This window comes from Cinclus cinclus, chromosome 1 (assembly GCF_963662255.1).
Source record: "Cinclus cinclus chromosome 1, bCinCin1.1, whole genome shotgun sequence".
Lineage (NCBI taxonomy): Eukaryota > Metazoa > Chordata > Aves > Passeriformes > Cinclidae > Cinclus > Cinclus cinclus.
The window spans coordinates 34,990,858-35,013,139 of NC_085046.1; the positions used below are offsets into that span (position 1 = coordinate 34,990,858).

The window sequence follows — 22,282 nt, forward strand, 5'->3', positions numbered from 1 at the left end:
GCTGGTTCAAGTGATAGGTATCCCTACAACCAAGCTGACAGAACTAGAAACAGTAATTAAAGTGCAAACAAAAGCATACTGTGTTTTGGGGTTTGCCTCCCCTTTTCTTTTTACTCACTTTCTTAACAAAATCAGGGATCTCCTTTTTCTCTGAAAGGTGGTTTAAAGAGGAGCAGCATTCTACCTCCAAGACATATCCTTCACTATTGATGTCACCTTTTGAAGACCTAAAGAGGCAGACAGAAGAAAAGAAGGATCAATTTCTGTTGTTACAACTGGATACCCAGACATCCCATCTCTAAGTATTTCTCCTGGAGAGCTAAACTTCAGACAAAACCGGCTCCAATACACTCCCCCCCACTGAGCTCAATACAGTTCTGACAAGTGGCAGCTACAGTATCTGACCCACATGCTAGGGAAGCAAATCACTTTAGGGACCTCCAGGCTTCTTTTTCTGTCCAAGAAAAACCTTGGCAGTCTGGCATCTAGGGCCAACACCAAGGAGATGCATGGATAATATAACTCAGGATATACAAAAAGGAAAGTTCCAGTGCAATGGTCTGACAGATGCTCTGTGCCCCACACTGCAGCCTGATACACAGATGCATTTCAGACAGCAATTAAAAGAAACCCATCTCTTTACCTAGAACCATTTCAAGTCAACATCTAAAATCAAGGGCTAGTCAAAACAATTTAACCTTCAACCTTATATTTTGTTTCTGAGAAATGTAAAGTTGTGCCTGAAGTCCCTTCTCTTTCAGAAGAGACTAACTCCTAAAATAATTCAAAGCAAATGGCACCTGCCATATACATTTGCTGAACAAATGAGCACTATGGAAATAAGGTACTGGTCAAAATATGCCAAGGGAATATTTGGAAGTTATTCTGAGTGATCTTCAGAAACAGTCTGCAGGCAGTGCTACTGAAGGCAATTTTCATCTCCTCCAGACTCCCATGAAAGGAAACTGATACAGCTGATCAATAAGGCTATCTAGACAATCACTCACTTTCTCAGAAGTGTTTCTTTTCAGAAGAACACATGGAAAAACATTAAAAGCTAGCTTGTCATTCTTGGAATTAGTAACAAAGCAGTTATCGAACACTTCACAGAGAATCAAAAGATCTAGTTCCAGGTGAAGAACTAATCCTGGCCAGCAGTTCTTTAATGCCTGGGTACCTAGAGGACAGGAAGAAAAAGGTACAGAAGCTTGAACTGGAGTGCTGAGGAAGCAACGAAACAGCAAAACAGGGCCTTGGCAGGCTTGCAAAAGCAAGCCTGTGCAAAAGGCCTGTTCTGGGGACTGGGACTGTGTGACACATAGAACACACTTCAGCTACAGATGGTCCCAGGGGCTTTCCCGAGACATTTACAGCTCCCCGGAGCCATGCGATGCGTAGGCTGCTGACTGCAAACTGGCAGTGTTTCCTAGGCAATACTGCAGACATTTGCTATATTTGATCCTCCCACTTTCACACAGGCTGCACTCCCACTTCATTTCTCACTTATACCTGAACAGGTGGTAGCAAGACTGTGCATTGTTTGGTAACACTGAAGTCCTTTTCCTACTTGTTTTTCCCCTTTTTTCTTATAACCTGTGGTTCCATTCTCTGCTTCATTCTCGACAAAAATTTTAAAGCATTGGTGTTCATGAAAATTCTTCAAACATCTTTATAGAATTTACACCAGTCATTATCGCAGGACTAACCATATTCCAGCACCACTCCTCTGCAACAGGCACACATAAATCAATTTAAGAATCAAGAACAACTTCATAAAAAAAATAAAAAATCTCTTTGGGAGGGACAACACGTGTACTTCAGAAAACCATTTTGGTGTTCTAAAGTCCTAGATAGGAAAATCAATTTTGTGCAGATTTTCTGCCACAGATGAACTAGTGAACATAAAAATAAACTTTAGAAAACTGCCCTGCTAGTGTTTTACTGCTTACAACCAGACCTACTTTTTTTTTTTTAATCTGAATATGACTAACAGGAAAAGTAGCCCTGATGTTATCTAGCCATGTTCCAGACAGAAATAATATGAACTAGGTCTCTCTGATGCTCAAGCAATCAACAAACCATCAAAACTGCCTCTTGATATTGCAAAGTCAAGCCCATACAACATCAAGTGGAGCTAATACAACACACCAGTGCTTTGGCTGCTGCATCACTACAAACCAGAAGTGTGTTACCAGCAACAGGCAGCAAGGAACCAAGCCCTTTTTAGACAACCAACCCCATTTTAAGGGGTCAACTGCAAAACTCTACAAATGAAAGGAACAAACAACTCCACAATTTCCCTTCTTGGATAGAAGTTCCCTTCCAGCCTAGCTGAGGAAGCCACTCCCCTCCCAGAGACTGTAAAATACTCCAGCTTAAATTCAAAGTAAAGATATCAAATCCCAGAAATTAAATAAGTGTCATGCTATTTCTGTGCCCACCCATTTCGCAAAGGCTGTTCAGAACTCTGGCATTGCATGACCTACATGAAAACTCACTATTCTAATTACTGTGAAAGAATGAGAAAGACTGTAATTTAATGTTTGAATCCCCTGGCTACCTGAAAAAATGAATTCTTTTCAACCTATATTGGTAAAGTTTATTGGCAGGTATAAGGAAGAGAGAAGCTGGCCTTGAACCACTCTCTCCTAATTCCTCCTCTCCCCCTGAACAGCTCCCTGAGCTTAGATTTTGTGCAATTTTTTAAGGACCTGCTTCCAAACACTTTAAAATGAGTAAGAGTTATCTGAGATACAGATTATGTCCATAAAAATACAGTGATTATTACTACAGCTGCTTAAAATGTCCTGTTTAACTCCTTTAAGAAACACTTACTTTAAGATACTCTTCTGCTTGGAAATATTTCATTGGAGACAATTAATTCCTTCTCTAACACTTTGGGGGCTACCTCTGCACTAGGACTCATGAAAGAAATGGCATCAAATAAAAGCGCACTCTGTTAAGAACATTATTTTACAGAATACACTTAACAGATCCTACTAAAGGCCCTAAAATTCTTAGTTAAGATCTTCCAATAGAAGGACTCCATATTTCCAATAAGTATTTTTCTATGCTCTCAAGTAAATTATGTCTATATATGTTAAAAGCAAATCTTTGTCTATACTGGTAGTTTTCGCCTTTTTATGAAAACTTTAAAAGGCTGTTATTCTGTCAAAAACAAACGAACAGAACAAGAGCCATAGCTTTTCATGTGAAAATAATGAACACCTGTGGATGTCACAGACCACAAAAATAATTTTCTGATCAAAGCTAGGTGGGCAAGGAATTTTTTCCAGTCTCTATGCAATAAACAGTGCATTTCATACATGTACCACAAAGTATTTCATAAAGATCATGTAAGTCTCTCATTGAACTCTCAATATTATTAATATGGCCACGGAGAAGTAGATAAATATAGGTAAAGATAAATTCTGTATTAACAGAAATTAATATCGTTTTAGTTTTATTAATTTAATGGGACTACTTTCAGGACCACCTTCATTAGAAACTATGAAATAGGACCACCACAAAATGTACACCTACCAAGATTCCAGAAGCAAGAGGAAAAAGTCTAAAAAAGCACAGTTCTGTGCATTTGCATTTTTCTGCTCTCTTCTGAAAAAGGATCGATGTTGATCATGAGAAATAACCCAATAATCCATACCCTGGAGTCTCTTACCAGTTTTATAGCACAGGATGTTACTGGAAGTTCAGCATATAAAATATTTTAAAATTAAAGTAATGGTATTATGTGAAGTTGATTTTCACCTTCCCATCATAAAATATTTCTCAACAAAAAGCTGAAGAGAAAGAGAAATGCTTAGAAATGAGATCAAAATTTAATGAAAAATATGTGTAAGCTCCAGCAGCTCTAAAGATCTTCCTTTTCTTCTGGATGCACAGTCAGCAAGTTCTTCCTTTTCCTTTCATCCTCCTAAGTTGGAAAATTGAATCTTCCTCCCTTCATTCCTGCAAACATTTGGGAGTTTTGTACTACCTTTATTCCTCTGATCAAAAAAAAAAAAAAAAAAAAAAAAATTTGCTGGGTTAATTAAAAAAGGTCCAGGCCTGAAAGAAGCACACCTGGATACACTAATGCTGTAGCCTTCCTGGAAGCCAGGATGAACCAGAGAAGCTGCTACACTACATCCAGACTCAACTCCAATACCCTCTACTCACTGTAACACATTTTGGGATACCAGAGAGGGAACACAAGGGACAGCATGAACAACACGAGCACTTTCCCTGCAGTGAGGAAGGGCAGTCTCCTGCTTCCCGCCCCAAGAGAGGACAACCACTGGGTGGCCATGGAGATTGACAGAAAACGTCCTTGCAACTTATACACCCTGGCTTTCATTTGTTCTTCTTTGTTACACATTGTTTATGATTAACAATTTACCTGAAGAAGGGTTCTTCTGCCCCTGTGCTCACCACAGACAACCTTAATCCATAGGATGGCAAAGAGCTGAGGTGGAATTTTAGTCTACCTCATGCTGAGCAGAGGGACAGCATTGGCAGGCCTGGTGGGGTGGGGGGTAGAGGGTACCCTCAAGTTTTACCAATAGGGAAAGAGCTCAGGACCACAGACTTCCAAAAAGTGTCATCCTAAATCCTAAAGAGGGCTTCTAGTGCCACTAAACAAGAAGATTATATATAGAATAAATAAGATTTTAACTTATAATTGGAAGTTCACCAGCCAAAAATATGTTACAATAGTTGTTTCACTAGGTTGTCATTTCCTGCACAGCTGTTTGCCGTTAAGCACTGTTTCATGGTAGAAAAACCATAACCAGCTGTGGAGAACCAGTAACTTACAAAGTAACTATTAAAGCTGACAACTTGGTGTCCATTACAAACTGGATTTCCAATCCTTTTGAGATACAAGAAGAAACTGAGGAAGCCAACATTTGGTCCTAATCTTCCTGCAGTTCCCTATACCCATGAGCTCAGCAAGACAAAACACATTTGTAAACTGCACAGACACTCTAAAATTACTAGTTTATTAAGATAATGCTAAGAATGTAAGCACGGTTTTGAGATTTTCCACTACACACAAAACCACACCAAACTAACTAACATGAGCAGCTGCTATCTTTAGAATTTCAAGTTAAAAATCCAGCAAAACTCTCAAAACCAAGAACACAACAACTTAAAATCCATAGGTTTTATGATGCCCAGCCAAAAACCACATCATTTTTTATAAAAATAAAACCAGGTATATTGCACCCTAAAAGCCTCAAGTCTAACCCACAGGACACTTTTAATGTTATTACCTAAACATTTTCTTTACTATAGGAAACCTTATCACTGGAATATGTATTATTTGTTAGTAAAATTTTTAGACAGTTTTTAATGACAGTATATAAGTTTCTTCAGAAAAGTTTGGGCATATATTGATACACAGGCATCTTTAATGTGCAATGTTTATAATGTTCAGAATACAGATGAAAGAACATTCATTTCGGGTTACTGTTACAAGTTATTGTGAGGAAATATGTATTTCTTTGAACTTGTAACAAATAACAAGCCTTCAAAACTCAAACCATTGTCCTTTGAGCTAAAGAAAGTTATCTGTTGACTCTTGGGCATGGAATAAATATTATCTTTTCATTAAGTTGAAATCAGCCTGCTGAGAGCAACAACACACACTGCATTTGCACACAAACCTGTTTGATCCTAATGCTCATGAAGATAAGTTCAGACGTTTCTCATCTCCAAGCTTAAATCCTACATGAAAACTAAACAGACACACACACACATATATATTCAAAATAAAAATATATTGTATCGATGCAAAGTACCTACTTTCACCAAAGTGAAAACACCAAAGTGAAATACCAGCAAAATCAGGTAACTAAAAACCTTGATCTACTATTAAACTTTTGAACTCAGTCTGTCATATTACTTTGCAGATAAGCAGAGCTCTTGTTATCCAACTGATGACAGTTTGCATTTTGTCAGTACTAACAGATACAGGAATTACAGAAATAGAATTAGAACCATCTCATCAAGTGAATCTCTACAACACCTGACACATCATTATTTTGCAGAAAGGGAAAATAGCTGCAAAGCTGTTTGAAGTAAACAGAGAACTTCAGAACATTTAGAAACTCTAAAAATTGTGGTTAAATTATACTACTTAGTCTACTTCTGCAGAGTAATGTTTCCCTGTTGGTTCCTTTACTGACTGAAGGCAAAACCTATAGATGGTATGTCCTAAGACATAGGTGAAACAATGGAGAGAAATTCTTTGGAATACCATTCAGTGGTATTCCAAATGATCCAACTGAGAGAAATTCTTTGGAATGCTTCGCTATCATGGTAAAATGAAGCATCTGCAAACATGTCAAAAATACTGTAAGCATACACTTTATGAGCCCAGACCCTGTATCCTTCCTGGTAAAAGAGAACAGAGGCTGCCTTCCAGTGCTGAGTACTTAGAAAGGGACACCAAAACATTTTAACTGACTTTCAATTTTGAAACTTTAAGATACCAGACAGGGGTATCCCAGATTGCTGGGAACAAGTTAAAACCGCTTTGTGTTATAATTTTATTATAATTTTGTTCAGGGGCTGACTTAGCAATTTCTCTGCAAGGAACAGGTAATCTGCAACGGCCACAAGCTGTCCAAAATAAGAACGCACACAAGACGCCTGCACAGAGATTGTTAAAGCAAAAGAACAGTGAGTGCAGAAATAAAAGGCCAAGGAGAAAAAGGTTATTGCGCACTCCAAGAACTACTGGTTTCTGTTCCTTAGGGGAATGTAAGCAACATATGTGTTACTCTCCTCATCTTGGTTAGCCAGAACCTTTCAAATACATGGACGTTCCCCCCTCCCTTCTATCAGCAGAGACCCACTGTCACACTTTTCAGCTTTTCAGGTACCAGCTTTTATTCCCTTTCCTGAGAGAAGCACGAGTGTGAACAGCAGGTCACACCTATGCTTCACTCTTGGGGCCTTCCATACATTTAAAAAAAAAAAAAAAAACACCCAACAAAAACTGTAAAAACCTGGGCTCCAAGAGTTTTCTTCACACAACTGATACAAGATTCTTCAAGATCTCTTCTATCTCAGAACTCAGCACAGACAACAGAACAGACAACTGCTTTTTAGTTAAGTCTACTGAAATTTAGAGGGGGGAAGAAAGTGTTCATGAGCGTTGAATTTATTATTCTTTTATCTGACTCTATTCTATGTGACTTTGAAACCACTTTCCAATCAAGTGCATAGTGTATACCATGCCATTAGACGCTACAGAATGTTAAATTTAATGACAGCAATGGCAGAGTTGTTTAGCAACTTGGTAAACTACCTTCATGCCCACTACCTCTAAACAATTAAACACTCCTACACTTACTTCACTTACTTTAATTGAACATGATGCCTTTTGCACTGCAAACAATTGCACTGTTGACTTTTTAAAAAATCTGTCCCTTAATTCCATATTTTCTCTAACACTTCCAGTGGATAACCCTTGGTTTTCAACATGTACAGTTTCCATATGTTAGAGATGTGTTTCTTTAAATGTCCTACAGCAGGAATGACTCCTATTTCCATATTTACCACAAATGATTACATAGCCAAGATAACAAAGCCAGAGATACCAGTACAGATTAAACAGAAAGCTATTAAAGTGACTTTAAAAGTCACCTTAATGTACAATGCCACTGCAAATTCACTAGGAGTATTTTGAAACTACAGGACAATTGCAAGGTAGGATAAAAATAACACTAACAGGTACAGTTTCCACAAATTCTAATGCACAACATACCTCAGCACTACCTTTTCCATTTTATTGATGAACAAATTCAGGCACTGCAAACCTCACTGACAGCAGCAGCATGGTGTTACTGATACCCATCATCTGCTGCAGCTGGCACAGTGTCTTCCTATCTTTGGAGAGGCGGAGCTATAAAACTAAGTCCTCAAAGCACAAGTCAACAGTGATAATTTTAAACCACAAAACTGACACAGAAAAGTGCAACAGTAACTAAAGATTAATTCAAGTACGCAGTTCTGTCTCTGTATAGATGGAACTGGCATTACTGTATGCACTATCACAACAATTTCATTTCTGTTCCATTCAGGGAACAAAAAAAGGAAGGTGGAAAACACACTCAGCATCTGCCAGACAACGGACAGATGAAATGCAGAATGCTGGAGCCACCTGTGGTGAAACGCCTGCAGTGAGAAAAGAGTTGCAGCCTCAGGTGTTCCACAGGAAGTGCCCAGGAAGCCCAAGAGTGGGCCTCACACCAAGGTACAGATTTTTTTATGACACTTGGTTCCCCACAAACACCATTACCACCAAAGGGATGGATTTGTGCTCCTCAGAATAAATGATGTTACTAATGGTCCTACAACTCTGGCTGGACTACTTTCACTTCTAAAATCTTATGACAGAAATAAATACTCATCTGATCTTAGCCTAAGCAGACCTAACTTCTACCCATGATTAAACTGTTATATGTAGAAACTACCCTGAGATGACAAGGCACTTGACAGTCCTCAGGGGAAAAAAATATAATTTAATCGTTATCAGCAGCATAATGAGAAAGGTTAATTTCAAAAAAAATAACAGTATGTCCCTTTTTTTTTATACTGTTACATATTTTTAGTTCTCAGCTCTTTGTGGAATGACATAAACTTGTAGTTCAGATACAGGTGGTCTCTATGCAGGCCACAGTCATCTGAAATCTGTGCAACACCCACTTCTCTTCATCGCACTTGGCAATGCAAATATTTGTTGCACCCACACACGATGGGAGAAGCTGCTTCCATACTCTCAGCCAAATTCAGGAACATTTAAGCTACATGAAACATCAAACTGATGTAATTTCCCTTTCTGGTACTTGTTTTTTTCCTGCTTCACCACGTCTCTTCCGCTTCTCTAGGGAGTCAGAAATGACCGATAAGAGAATGCAGAGAAAAATGTGAATGTAAAAGGAAATATAATTGTTTCAAAATTCTCTCCTGTCTTCAGTTTTGTGCAGTGATTTGCAGCTGTCTAAAGTGTGTGACACTAGCACCCAAGAGATTTAGCAGGCAATTAAGATTTTGTACTCTTCCACAATCACTCTGCACAGATGGAAACAACTGGATACAATGTGAGAGCAGTGACACACTGAGTGCTCTATCTTGAGGACCACATCATTCCACTGAGAAGGAAGCTGCCCTTTTCTGGCAGGTTTTCCGAGCTCAGACCTGGAAGATGTTAAAACCTCAGACCCCTAACAAACAGAAGTCCTTAAGTGCTTACTTAACATTACAAACTCATGCATGTCAATACTTTCATTCCTTGCAGCAAGGCATTGTGTATGTAGGCAGGGAAGGCAAGGCCCCAAAACCACACAAGCTCAGCCCAACATCACTCAGCAAGTCCTCTGTTCAGCCAAACATTCTATGTTTCAACCAAAAAAATGGAAGTCATTTAAACAATAACACTAGGCAAGCCAGCATGAAGTTCTGCATTAATAAAACTAAAATCAAGTTAAGGTAAATCAAGAGTTATTTTAGAAGCTCAAATTGCCTGTGACACCTAATGCCTACATATACTTACTAACAAAATGCAGGGCTTTTTCCTTAGGTCAGAGGCTGAATTTCAACGCTGTCCATAACCTCTATCAACTGGCTACTAGGCTGAAGCAAACTGAATGGTGAATGGTTTGCTTTTTAAATAGAAGTATAAACAAACTATATCCTTTCCTTCAAGCATCAGCACAAAGAGAGGGACTAGGATTGGCAGATGGGAGGTATAATTATCTGCCAGCCTTCAGAATTGGTCATTGTAAGAAGGGCTGGACTGGGGAAAGCAGCTAATGTAGGAAACCATAGAGAATGGCTGCAACAATACAGGTAGCTGCAGAGCTGGGGGTGGCCAAATAATATTAAATTAGGTTTTAACCAAAACTCATATGCTTACAAACATCCACATTTTCATTTTCTTCTGGGCTATTTAACAGCACATCCTATTTATTTATTTTTTTAGAAATCACATTAAATCATAAAATAATAGAATTCCTGTTTATTAATTTCAGATTTTGATTGTGACAAATATTCTTAATACATTCTAAGAAGTGAACAAAGCAGGAAAGCAATCTTTTTCATTTATGGAGTTTACACTGACTAAAAATTTGAAAGAACTTGTTTAGACTAAAGAAGGGCCTAAAGTCTACACATAAAATTAAGAAGTATGCTTTAGTACTACAGTTCTCAAATTAATTGCATTAACTGTAACCATCTAAACACAAAATATGCCTTTTCTAAGCAAACAATTTTCCTGTCAGAATTTAATCTAATAAATTCTTAAAGGGTACCAACAAGACCATCCTCACAAACTGTCAGGCATAGGGCTTGTTTGTTTGCCTCTCATGACAGCACATCCCAAAATACAGAGCATATTTCAACTTGTTATTCTCCAAGTTGCCTGCCAAACTGCAGACAAATTGTAAACATGAAGAACATGTTAAGCCTATTCAAGCCCACAAAAAAAAAAAAAATCTTGCACGGTAAACTCTGCTATAATTTCCTGATGTAGGTCAAAACTCAGCAGGAAATCACATTGTCTATTTTTATCCCAGTTCACTGGAAGTGCTTTACCTTTCTGTTTTCTTGATAAGCACAGCCCTGAAGATTTGTTCCTGGGGAGTTTTCTCTTTTTCATCAGTTGGTTGCACAAAAGGGTGGACAGCAGCCAAGACAAAGCCCTGCTGGTACAATTCTTCCAGCTGAGCTGGAAGATCACACAAGGAGGAGAGCTTGATTGCAGAGGATCCTGGCAGCTCAGCTGGAAACAAAAAGAAATTGGTCAATAATCCAACACTGGACTACCATGTATTTTAAAATCCAGGCTCTTCAGAGTCAAGTAAACTTCACACCGATCTACAATATTAACACCAAAACTGACCTTTCCTGAGACCCATTTTGTATTTTTTATTTTAATCGGGCTGTCTTGGCGAAGGACTTGTATTACACAACAGACTCGTGCAATTAAACAAGAAGTCAGATACATTAAAATGCCAAATTCACTACACAGTCTGGCAGAGATAAGGCGAAGAATTTAACAAAAACAAGGCAGTTGGTCAAAAGATATTCTCGGTTTTAGTAGTCATCATAGTAATGCAAGTAGAAAAGAGCGAGCCATGAGTCAAAAGCTCAAAACAAGAGAAAAGAGACCGTCGGTGAAGGCAGAACACATCAAATTCAAAAGCTACTTAAAAGAAGCATCCATCTACACAAAATCAGACTAAAAGATCACTGATGCAAGATGGTGATGAGACCAAATATCTGCCAATATGTCTGAAGATAATTTTGAAGGTATACTGATAACAGGAACCTTGAGTGACGCACGCCCATAGAAAAAAACCTTTTAAAATACACTCTGAATCTTATACCTCAGGGTTTTAACAAACCTATACATATTAGAGATGAGGATGAGACATAGTTCATTATGTTCATAGACATATGAACATAATCCTTCCTCAATCTGCTTGCTGCAAGATTTTATGCCTTCCTGTCAAGTATTTGTTGCTGACTCCTGTCAGACACTTGACATACACATGGATATTTCAGTTGGTATAGCAATTGCCCTTATTTCTTTGGAGTCTTGTGGGATTCAAGAGAAAATCACATAAATCACCTAAACAATCTTTTATTCTCTTTTTCTTTACATCAGTAATTCCTCATACACCTTTCATATTTTATGGGAAATGAAATCTCTCCTGACCTTTGCCTCTTCATTTCCATGTCACTTGGAGGACATTTATTATTTCATCTAAACCACACCAGGGCGTACAGAGTGGTGAGGTGATGGATGCTCTTCCCTCTCACTGAAACCAAGAGGGAGGGGATGCTACAAGAAACACAACAGAGGTTCCCAGCACCTTGCAAGCCTTTGCTAAAAAATAAGGACTGAAGAATAGTTCGTATGAAAGAAGCTGGAATGCAAAATAAGGTTTCATTGTACTGCTTTTTCCATCAAACTGTATGGCCACCCTTTATGAATAATGTAAGGAGTTATCAAAAAATTAATAAATATTCAAACCAAATAATACCAAGGAATAATTTGAATAATAATAGGATAGATGTGCTTGGTATGTTTTTTTTTCCTCATATAAGACCACATTCCAGAAGGGAATAATGGAACTTTCTTACCAGGAGTTTAAGATGTAGAATTTTTTATTATTTTTGCAAATAAAATGAAATCCAAGCAACATGCACACTGACAGACAATAGGGCTCTACCTTCTACAACAGCATACAAATCACTTCAGAGTCATAAAAAGAGACGGCACAATGAATAATGCATAATAAATAATAAAACCAACAGTTACTTACTGGAGCCTACTGGGATCAAAGTAGGGAAACCCGGATTTTACAACTCCGTTTTCCCTCTTGCGCTCAGAGATTCCAAATATTTTTGACTACACTGCAACTGATTATTTTCTAAATGAGGGGTTTACTTGGATACAATGGAATGACTAAACACTACTCAGTAGTGTGAATTCTGGTCATAGTGCTCCAATTTTTAACTATCACCTATGAAAACTGATCCTTGCCTGGCATACGTATGTAGCATCAGGATTCTTCTGAGGATAGCCTGAGTAAGATTAGTAAAAAGTCCAGTCATTAACATGGGAGACTGACTGCTTTCTCCTAAAAGATAAACATGAGGAGAAAGTATGGAAATGCATGTAATTGGAGCCTTGGGATGTAAATTGATTAAAAAAGAAATGTAATAGAAAAAAGAGATGGGTGGGATCATCCAGCTGGTTCATCTTTCTACCTAGAGGCAAGATCAGTTCTAGTTTAGTTATTTCTCAATTTTTCTCATCTATTTTTAAAAACCTTTAGTAATGGAAATTCCACAAGCCCCCTAAGTAATTTTTCAGCACTTCTCTATTCTTCCTACTCAAAACCTTTTCCTAGCACGTGGCCTAAATTTCCCTCTCTTAAATTCAAGAATTGCTACTTCTCCACTAGAGTATTTCTTTTCTGCAACAGCATTTTGTAACACCTAACACGATTCATGCCTTAATTTTACTCTCTTTATACTGCATAAACTCAGTCCTTTCAATGCTCCTGTTCTCACTTTTTCTGTAGTTCTAAGCAATTTTTGATCTTCTTTCCTTATTCTCTTCAACTGGCCCACATTTTTCTTCATGTACAGGACCTAACTTAGATCACAGTGATCCAGCACAACCCTCACCACTGCTCTGTAGAAAGAAAAACTCTAACCTTATTACATTCTATGTCAGTTTACATCATCCAGGGGGAAAAAAAACAAAGGGAATTCTTCTCCCCATAACTAACAGTGGCCAGTCTTCCTGTTCTTCATGAATTTTAGGATTTTTCCTTTCATTTTGCAAGGGCCATTCTGGATTCTGACTTTCACAGCATGAAGAGCACTTCTCAGACTGGCAAACAGTAATAAACATATTCAGCAGTCAATTGTTGGAAGAGTTATTTAAAATGATTAATTTTAACACACTCTGACCAGAAGAGCCTTACAGTTAATACAGCAATTTGGTTTGATGCTGAACTATTGCTAATTTCTCCTCGGACTAGAGATTCTTCACAGCAGAAAGACAGTTCCTGTTATCCTGATGCCCACAAGGTCTACAAGTTTTCTGGATCTACAGACCTGTGTTGTGTATTCTTGTCATTACCCCACTGGTTTGAGTGTAGATTCCTCCCCTTAAAATTTTGGAATTACCTGTATTACTGGAATTCTGATTTCCTGATGGAAGGCAGAACTGCACTGACGGAAGGTGCACAGTCACAACTAGGATACACAAGCAAACCAGTGCCACTAGGAGCAGCTAGATTGGGTAAGCTGAACACTGACTGCTAAATGAAGAACCATCCTGTCAGGCCACCTTTTGGTTTGCCAAAGTCCTTGGGTTTCTCTGTGCAGGCCCTGAGGGCTGAATGGTACTGCATCCCCTCTCAGAGAGCTGGGGATCATCAGAATCAAAGTGAAGGAAGGTTCAGGGCAACAACCTATTGTCAAATGTTGGCTTTTTTCTCTTATAATGCAGGACAGACTGGAAAAGATCGCCTCCCCTCTCTGTACTATAAATAAGACAGTTTTTAAGGCACTTTTCACAGACATATTCAACAATTAGTTTGGAATAGCCTAAGGAATCCAGACCATCATCCTTTCCAACTATTCAGGCTTGCTAAGGCCAGTTTGTTACTCTGGAGAGAAGACAGTGAACTATTACTTGATTATTCTCAAAACACTTAGATATGTGTCCTGAGAGAAGGTTATTTCCATTCAGTGTAAATTTCACACAAACACCAAAAAACATATTAAGCCATCTATTAGAAATTTTTCATTCTTTGTTGCAAACACTAAGGAACTCTCTTTCATGCAGCACAAATTGTTTGTGGGCCAGAACAATGCAGTCATGCTACTCTCACTTAACTATAATTATTCTTTCCTCATTCAACCCACAGTTTCTTGTTACCGATGACAACACAAACTTATCAGAGTACTTCTAATGAGAATAAAGACAAACCTGCCAAATATGTAACTTAAAGAACATTAAGCAGTAAATACATTTCTAGCAAGTTTTATGATGAGTTCCCAATAATTGTTTCTGAACTAAAACCTACCAAACAAATGGTAAAACAGTATAACCAACCTAGCAGAAAATACATGGTATTTGTGACACTATCACATTGTTTGAATGATCTGAAACACACTAATGCTCAAATTCAATGAGCTCAAGCTATTGGAGTAATGACTACACAAGCTGTACAGTACATTTTCCTTTTTAACAGAGCTTGAGCTTCCCTAAGGTGCATATACAGGTTCCCTAATTTCAAAGAGAAGATGGACAGTCTTCAGACTGTCAACAGAGGCAAGATACTGGATGTTAATATAAGATGTAGATTTTTCAGTTATGCTAAATGACATTCTCAGTAGTTTTTCTCTCAGTCTTTAAGACAAATACAGTAAATGTCCTCATAAAAGAAAGTAAAGATGAGTATGCCAGAACAACCAGTACTTCATGTAAGAAGGTGTCTGTTCAATAAGCTCCTAGAGCTTACCTTTAGTGAAAATGTAGTAATGAAAGTTAATGATATTCAAAAACAAAGCACTGTATCTTAGAGTGGTAGAGGGGAGAAAATCCACAGAAAGACTGTGAAACTGCATATATACCTCTTGAAAGCATGTAAATACACAGAACTTTACATATACATGTATGCAGGTGCACACAGATACACACCACCACTCTTTTTCTTTCCTTTAGGAAACAGCAGATACGTGCATTAGTCAAACTGACAAAGTACTAAGATAACTCATAGACATAATGAGACTACATGAACAGATCTGATCAAATGTGTTGTCAAACCTCATTGCACCTGTGAGTTATCTTTCTTGTTGCCCAGTCAAAGTTTTCTTTCTGTTTCTTGCAAGTGTATGGTAACTATCTTAAGAACAGGGTACATTTGCCACAATGATGTGGCTATGCATGGGATGGCTTAATTTCTGGTGTTTCAGAAAAAAAGAGTAAATACTCAAGATATCACCTCCACCAAGTTAAAAATCAAGGACTAAACAGAAGTTTAGTAACTTAAATAAATTAACAAGCACTTCTTAAATGACTCACAGCTTATGCCCATTACCTTGTGGGGAGAATTACGCAAAATGGGCAAACAGAAGACCATCTACTAAAGGTTAAAAAGCTTAATGAACCCTTGTGCAAAAAGCAAAATTAAAGGTGAAAAAGTGGAGTGACTTCTCATTTAAACTTGCACAGAAATAAACCTAGGAAATCCTATCCCTTCTGCACTTAAATAGATCTTCAAAATACTACTTTTTAAATTTGTCACTCCCTCCTGCTTGGTTCTACTTTGTAAATTGATGCAGACCAAACACAGACACAACAAAGACAGGTAATTTACATTTCACAAAACCAAGGAAACTCTAGTTATGCCCAACCAGACACAAAACGGTTCAAAGTTATATTTTTTCCATATAGACTTGTTACCTGTGCAAGTTCCTAAAGGCAAGTACAACAGTGAACTACAGGGGAGAAAAAGGCTTAATTCTGAACTACAGGAAGGACCACCATGCTGATTCACATGTATTTCCATCCCCCCCAGAGCCCCTCAAAGTACAAGTTCCCTCTCCTAACTATTCCTTTAGACACAAAATGAATCTGTTGACGGTAATACATTAGCTGCCAAAGTCTAACACTGAGTAGCAACTAATCAAATACTTTCAAAGGAGGGAAAGGGCAGCTACCCAACCAGCAAAATATAGTACAACTCACTGATGAGATCTGATAGGATCTCTGATTCGATCTTAGAAGTTGGTGGCATTGTAAAACTTGGAGGGCGGATGCATCTCTTTTTGCTTTGACCCCCTCTCTAACTAACGTGCTTGTCATTTTTCCTAGCAGCAATAATAATGAATACTGGCCAAGTTTCACAGCTAACTCTACAACCTACCGATTCTTCATTTCCTCACATACTTTTTAAAAACTATTTTGTCTTTTCCCCCTGTCATAACCCTTCCTATTCCTTTCCTTCTCTTCCTCTCTGTTTTATGCTTTGCTTCAATGTTCTTTCCATATTTCTGGCAAATTTTCATTTCAGATTTTAGAACTGCAGAATATAACAAAGTAACACTGGTTTCTTTGCAAATTTTACAAAAAGCACACTAGTACTGCAGTAAGAAGAAAAAAATTGTAAGAAGCACAGATGATATCCTCAGATGAGTACAAAAATTATATACTTTATTAAGCTTCAAATTATGCAGAATTTATTCATTTTATGGTATACTTTGCTGGATGAGAAAAATCTTCTCTGAAATGGAATTTTTATCCTTTCTTAGCTTTCCAAATCACTATATCTTAATGTCAATAAAATGCTACATGTGCTGATTCTTTAACGAGGTCAAAAAGCAGAAAGGTACATATATCCATCTATGTATTTCCATCCAAATCAGCTGAGAACAACCTTGAGGTTACTGTTTTCAATTTTAATCAAGAAGAGATGAAGGATGTAGCTTGCATTCATTACATGGGATTTCTTTTCATACTCACTAGGTAAGTTATAAATTACAAATCTGACTGAAGCCTGGTTTGCAAACTGAAAAATGACAAGAGGATTTCAAACATTTAAGGAAAAGGGAGGAGAAAGAAGTCAACAAAGTAGTAACTGTGGCTGAATACACTTGCTGTGATCTCATGCACATTTTTCACGATACACTGATAACTGCAATTAAAATCAATGACTTGGCACAGCCAGACAAACAAGAAGATAAAACTACCATCAAAGTATTTTACCATCAAGATTTCCTTTCTTCCCCAAATGCACAAGTATTGTGAATTTATTACAATTGAATTCAATTGAATTTATTATATTGAATTTATTGTATTGTATACAATAAATATGTGCCAGGAGAAACAGCTGGAATCTAGAGAGGACATTTTAAAAAATTTATTTTAGAAACTCAGCCTTCAACACAAAGATTTAAATTTACAGACATATCCAATAACCTCAGGAATAAAGGTTAGGATTTATCAAGATAGCTCTTATTCCCCAAGCCAATCCATGCAACAGAGAACTGATAGTCTCCAGGGAAACCAAAATCCTCTTGGCAGGTCATGCCTGTATATATTTTATACATAACACTTTCTATTATATATACGAAAAAGGACAGATAGCTTTAGAAATGCTTGAAGGCTTTATTCAAATGTTACCTGCTGGTTTCTGTTTCTTGTCATTTTATACCACCAGTGTTTCACATACACTCGCCCCTTCTGTTCCAATAGAAGTTTCAGACTTCTTTGTAAAATCTTATTTAGGATGATAACTGTGTGCCAAGTTTCTTTGATTTTTTTAAAAGCTAGAAAGAGATTTTTCCCAATCCTGTCTCTAAAGTCCATGTATTACCCTGTTTCAGATGTTCTCATTTCTTGACTGTAACAACCAATGATATTCCTTTTCTTCAAAAGGCAGTCGTAGATGCTAAGCACTTAATATTTTAAACTAGATGAAGTATCATAGTGACTTTCATCTTTCTTTTTCCTAGCTTGAAATAGTATATGTTTTAGATAAAGACACTTCCAAATGATATATGTTTTTCATTTGGAAGACAACATATAGTGTAACTTCTCACTGTTGTTTTGGTCCCCATTAAATCAAAATCCCCTATTTATAAAATGCTGTAAATTTGGTCCCCATTAAATCAAAATCCCCTATTTATAAAATGCTGTAATTTTTCATAGACATCTGCTAAATTGTTTTCCTCTTTACTGGCAAAGCTAAATAAATGTTTAAGCAGCCAAAAATATGACACAGGTTGTATAACCAAACAAGAAGTGTTACTTGCATTACTTGAAGGTAGACTCTCAAATAGATTTTGGCCCCAGGTTCAGTCATTTTTGAAAAGAAAGTTAGGTAAGAGAATACTACAGGATTAAATTCAGTATGAACAGGAGATATTCTGGGGCAGGTAAATTAAATTCAGAGGAAAGGGCTTATAATGTATTTGGATTTTGTTTAAAAACATATTACTCTGCAGTAATTCTAAGATGAACACTTCTGTGGACAACTATACAAGACTCAGAACACACAACATGTGTCAGATTATAAACAAAGTCAAAACTGAGTTATTTAACTCCATCAAAATTTCCAGGAAAACACCAAATCTTAAAAAGGAATAAAAGAAAATTAAATCTGACTTAGTTTCCAGTCGCTAGGCCTGCTTGGGGGAGTTCAATGTAAAACCAAATGCAAAATATTCTACAGTATTTATTATTCCTCTCAGCTTTCCTGCCCTGCACTTCTATTTTCTGTTGTATTGATAACGGGACTATATTCCCACCACTGCTAATTGTAAGAATACCTCTGTCAGGGTATGTGAATTTCATGTGAAGAGTCTGTGTCCACAAAAGCAAGATCAAGATTTTAGTGTCCCAGCAGACCTCATGTCACCCTCATGAGTCTTGCCCTCAGCACCACCAGTGAGCTGCACTTGGAGATCTCAGCTACCCCACAGCATCAAAGGCAGCCATCCAGCCTTTCCTGGAACTGAAGCTGTTCTGGTATTTGCAGCAAAATTTGCAGGTCCAAATCCTTGTTGTTCAAAATCATCACAGGAAACCCACAATAGACTTAATATGCAAAGATTTGCATGGAACATACAAAAATAGCAGTAATCCCTATCAAGCAAATTCCCCAGTGGGTCCTGATTAATTTGGTATGTGGAAGAGCCATGTATCACCCCATTTATGATTTTTAGAGTGACCACATAAACTAATTCTGGAAGATACAAAGCTAGAATCACCAAATGGATCAGTCATTCTGCAATGAATTGGGCAAGTGTTAAGTGAGGTAAGAGATTCCAGCTATTCAACGAGGACCAACTTTCCTGTCCATCCATTTTTGGATTTGCCAACTCTGTTGGTACACAAGGGTGGTAAAAGATCTGATTAAGATCAGTACAAGATAAAATATTTCTTGCTGACTTTTTGCTACCTGTGCTATTATACAAATTCCTGCTCAAGTTTTCCCCCATTAGCTAATGAAGAGTGGTTCCCACTAATGAAGCTTTTGTTGTTCAACCTTGCTGCCACAGGCTCAAATTTTCCTTTGTTTGTTTTTTCTTCCCACCCCTTGGATTCCTCAAACTGATGAGAAACAGCAATTATGTTGGAGCAATGCACTGGCTCACTGGCCAGCGAGCTGTCACTGCACATCTTGGTTCTCCTCACCTTTCCCTGATTCACAGAGGTCTCAGCCTTCTGCCCAACCACCAGTTTCCACAAAACTAGAAGCATCCTAAATTTCTCCCAAATAGCTTTGAAATTGTGTGGTTATAATTATTTGGAGGAATGAGACAGACAGACTGTGAGCCTTTTTTAACTCTCGTTTCCCTAGGAAACCAGTTCAGAAACAAAACAGAAAATCCATCACACTACCACCTACAAACCCTCCGAAAAAAAATTTCCTTGAAAAATAAAGACCTCAAAAGAAAATCCTGCAAAAGGTATTATGAGATACAGCCTTCTGTAACACCTCTAACAGTGTTTTTAACAGTGATGAGGCTTTCACAGAATATTGAAAACTACTAGCAAGCAATAGTTCACCACTGGCACCTACAAGCAGTATGTCACTGCCAAACACACCACATCACTTCAACTTGGCAAGAATGCTTGATAGAAAGCCAAAGAGTAGTGGAAAAGGCTGTTAGAAGTTAACAAAGCACTTCCCAAAAGTACTGTTTTGTTTTTTTAGGCAAGTCTGCTAGAGAATGGGTGATGGATTTACTAAAGAAAAAAGTTTTTCTTGGCAAAAAAAAATCCTGCTTTTTTTGCTTAGAGCAAATTTTCCTTTCACTCTGCAAAATTTGAACTCCTACTCCATAGTTTCAGAAAAATGTGGCCAGTTTCTATTTTCAAGTGAAGAATTCCCACAAAGTGATACTGATAGCATGGAAATACATTGTTTAATATGGGTCATGGGAAAATGGCCACAAATTCAAGCATCATTAAATGGAACAACCATAGCAAATTATATTTTTTTAGTTTACTTTTTTAAGTTTGCAGTAAAATGGTTGTTGTTGCAATTTTGTTTGCAAACAGTAGCAGAGTATTTCCCCAAGAGTTTATGTGAAGGCATTGTTTTACCCTTATTTCTAAGAGTAATTCTGTCAGAAAAAGTGCTGCAAGTACAACATTTATTGGAAATTAAAAGGAAAGAAGCAGAGAAACCTTCAAAGCTGCTAAGGAACAAATTAATGAAGTAAATATAATCTAATACCAAAGTAGTAGGTATATGCAATAAAGATGTAACAGATGTCCTGTCCAACAGAGACAGAATACTTTCATGATATGAAGGTGGTAATTAAAGAGCATTACACAGACAATATTAAGATCTAAGACTTCCCTTACCCTCTGGATAGAATCCCTTTTGGGTCAGTGACATCAAAAATTAGTTTCTTAAATGCACATTCTTTCTGATTAAATAATAGAATACAGAGGCAAATGAACGGGTCACTTTCGCAGTTCTCTTTGCAAGGAATAGAAAATAACCTTTACAGGTGGCACAGTGGTGTGTCACAATGCATATTCACAGTGAGCATACAACTGAACTGCAGGCTGGTACTCCTGTCAGCTCCTCCTCACACAGACAATACCTCAGAAGCAAACCTGGGGAAAAGTGTAAATAAAGCACAGTGCCTCTATGCCCTGGCAAATATTGTTTTCTTGCTGCTCCTGGTAAAGCAACCCAAAGAGAGGTCACAGGCAGCTGCACGTGGCTCTAACTTCTGATCATATGACAGCCCACATCCAAGACACTTTCACTTCTCCCCAGCCCTAAAGTGGCTTCTGCAAAACAAAAAGAACCATTTCTAACTTCTCTTATGTCAAAAAAGTCCAGACCTGCTAATAGTGAAGGATCACTGATAAAGCAGTCTGAGTTTCCACCAATGTTTCTGGAAGGGTACCCTGAAAGTATCTGTTCATGAGAAGACCACTTTTTCACAAAAAAATTACTATAATAAAAAAAAAATAAAACAACAAACTAAGCAAGCAACAATGACAACAAGTAGTGCAAGAGTGCAGCTTGAAAACAAAGTGTTACAATTATAAAGTGTTGTATTCATTGAACATGTGGTGAAGAACAATGAAAATAATCCCACAAAATATGTCCAATTTTATCTATTTGATCACTTGAAAGGCTTCATCAAGGCATTCAACCCAGCTGGAAAAACAGGGTGGAAGGACTGCAGAGAAAGACAGATGCTGCATCTGAGCTGAGCATCCCTAAGTAAACAAACAACAAAATAAAACAAAACAAAAAAAGCAATTCTGACACAGTTCCAAACTTTATGAGACGATAACTTAACAAAAGACCATTTATTCTGTCACTCTCTTTTTGTTCTTTTGTTTTGTGATTTGAGATAGAAGTAGATGCTAATTTTTTTTGCTTAGTAGTAATCTGTACAATAACTGCTAGTGAATTAACCCATGCAATTTTGCACTATTTGTCAATTCTTTTACCAGTTGTTATTAAGAAATTCAGGAAACAATTGTTCAAATAGAAGAACACCACAAAGGGCTGAGCAAATAAGGAACTACAGCAGTAGACTGCTGTTTAATTATACTTCACTAGTAACCATGTCCTGGCTCATCTCTAACTTTCTCAAAAATTCCACCTGTTTATTTGTAAACCTCATACTTCATTCTCTTTCAGTTTTCAGGCCTTTTATCAATTCATTTGGAAACACATGGCACCTTTAGGACTTCTCACAT

At 37.5% G+C, this 22,282-nt stretch overlaps 1 protein-coding gene across 1 annotated transcript in view; it reads right to left on the reverse strand.

Annotated features, from left to right (window-relative positions):
- RFTN1 (raftlin, lipid raft linker 1) overlaps positions 1 to 22,282 on the reverse strand; it is a 79,085-nt gene that overhangs the window by 42,715 nt on the left and 14,088 nt on the right. Inside the window, exons 2-3 of the mRNA XM_062496163.1 lie at positions 10,603 to 10,789; positions 119 to 227 (exon numbers count right to left, since the gene is read on the reverse strand). Of these exons, the coding sequence (XP_062352147.1) occupies positions 119 to 227; positions 10,603 to 10,789 (296 nt within the window). The remainder of the gene's footprint in view (positions 1 to 118; positions 228 to 10,602; positions 10,790 to 22,282) is intronic.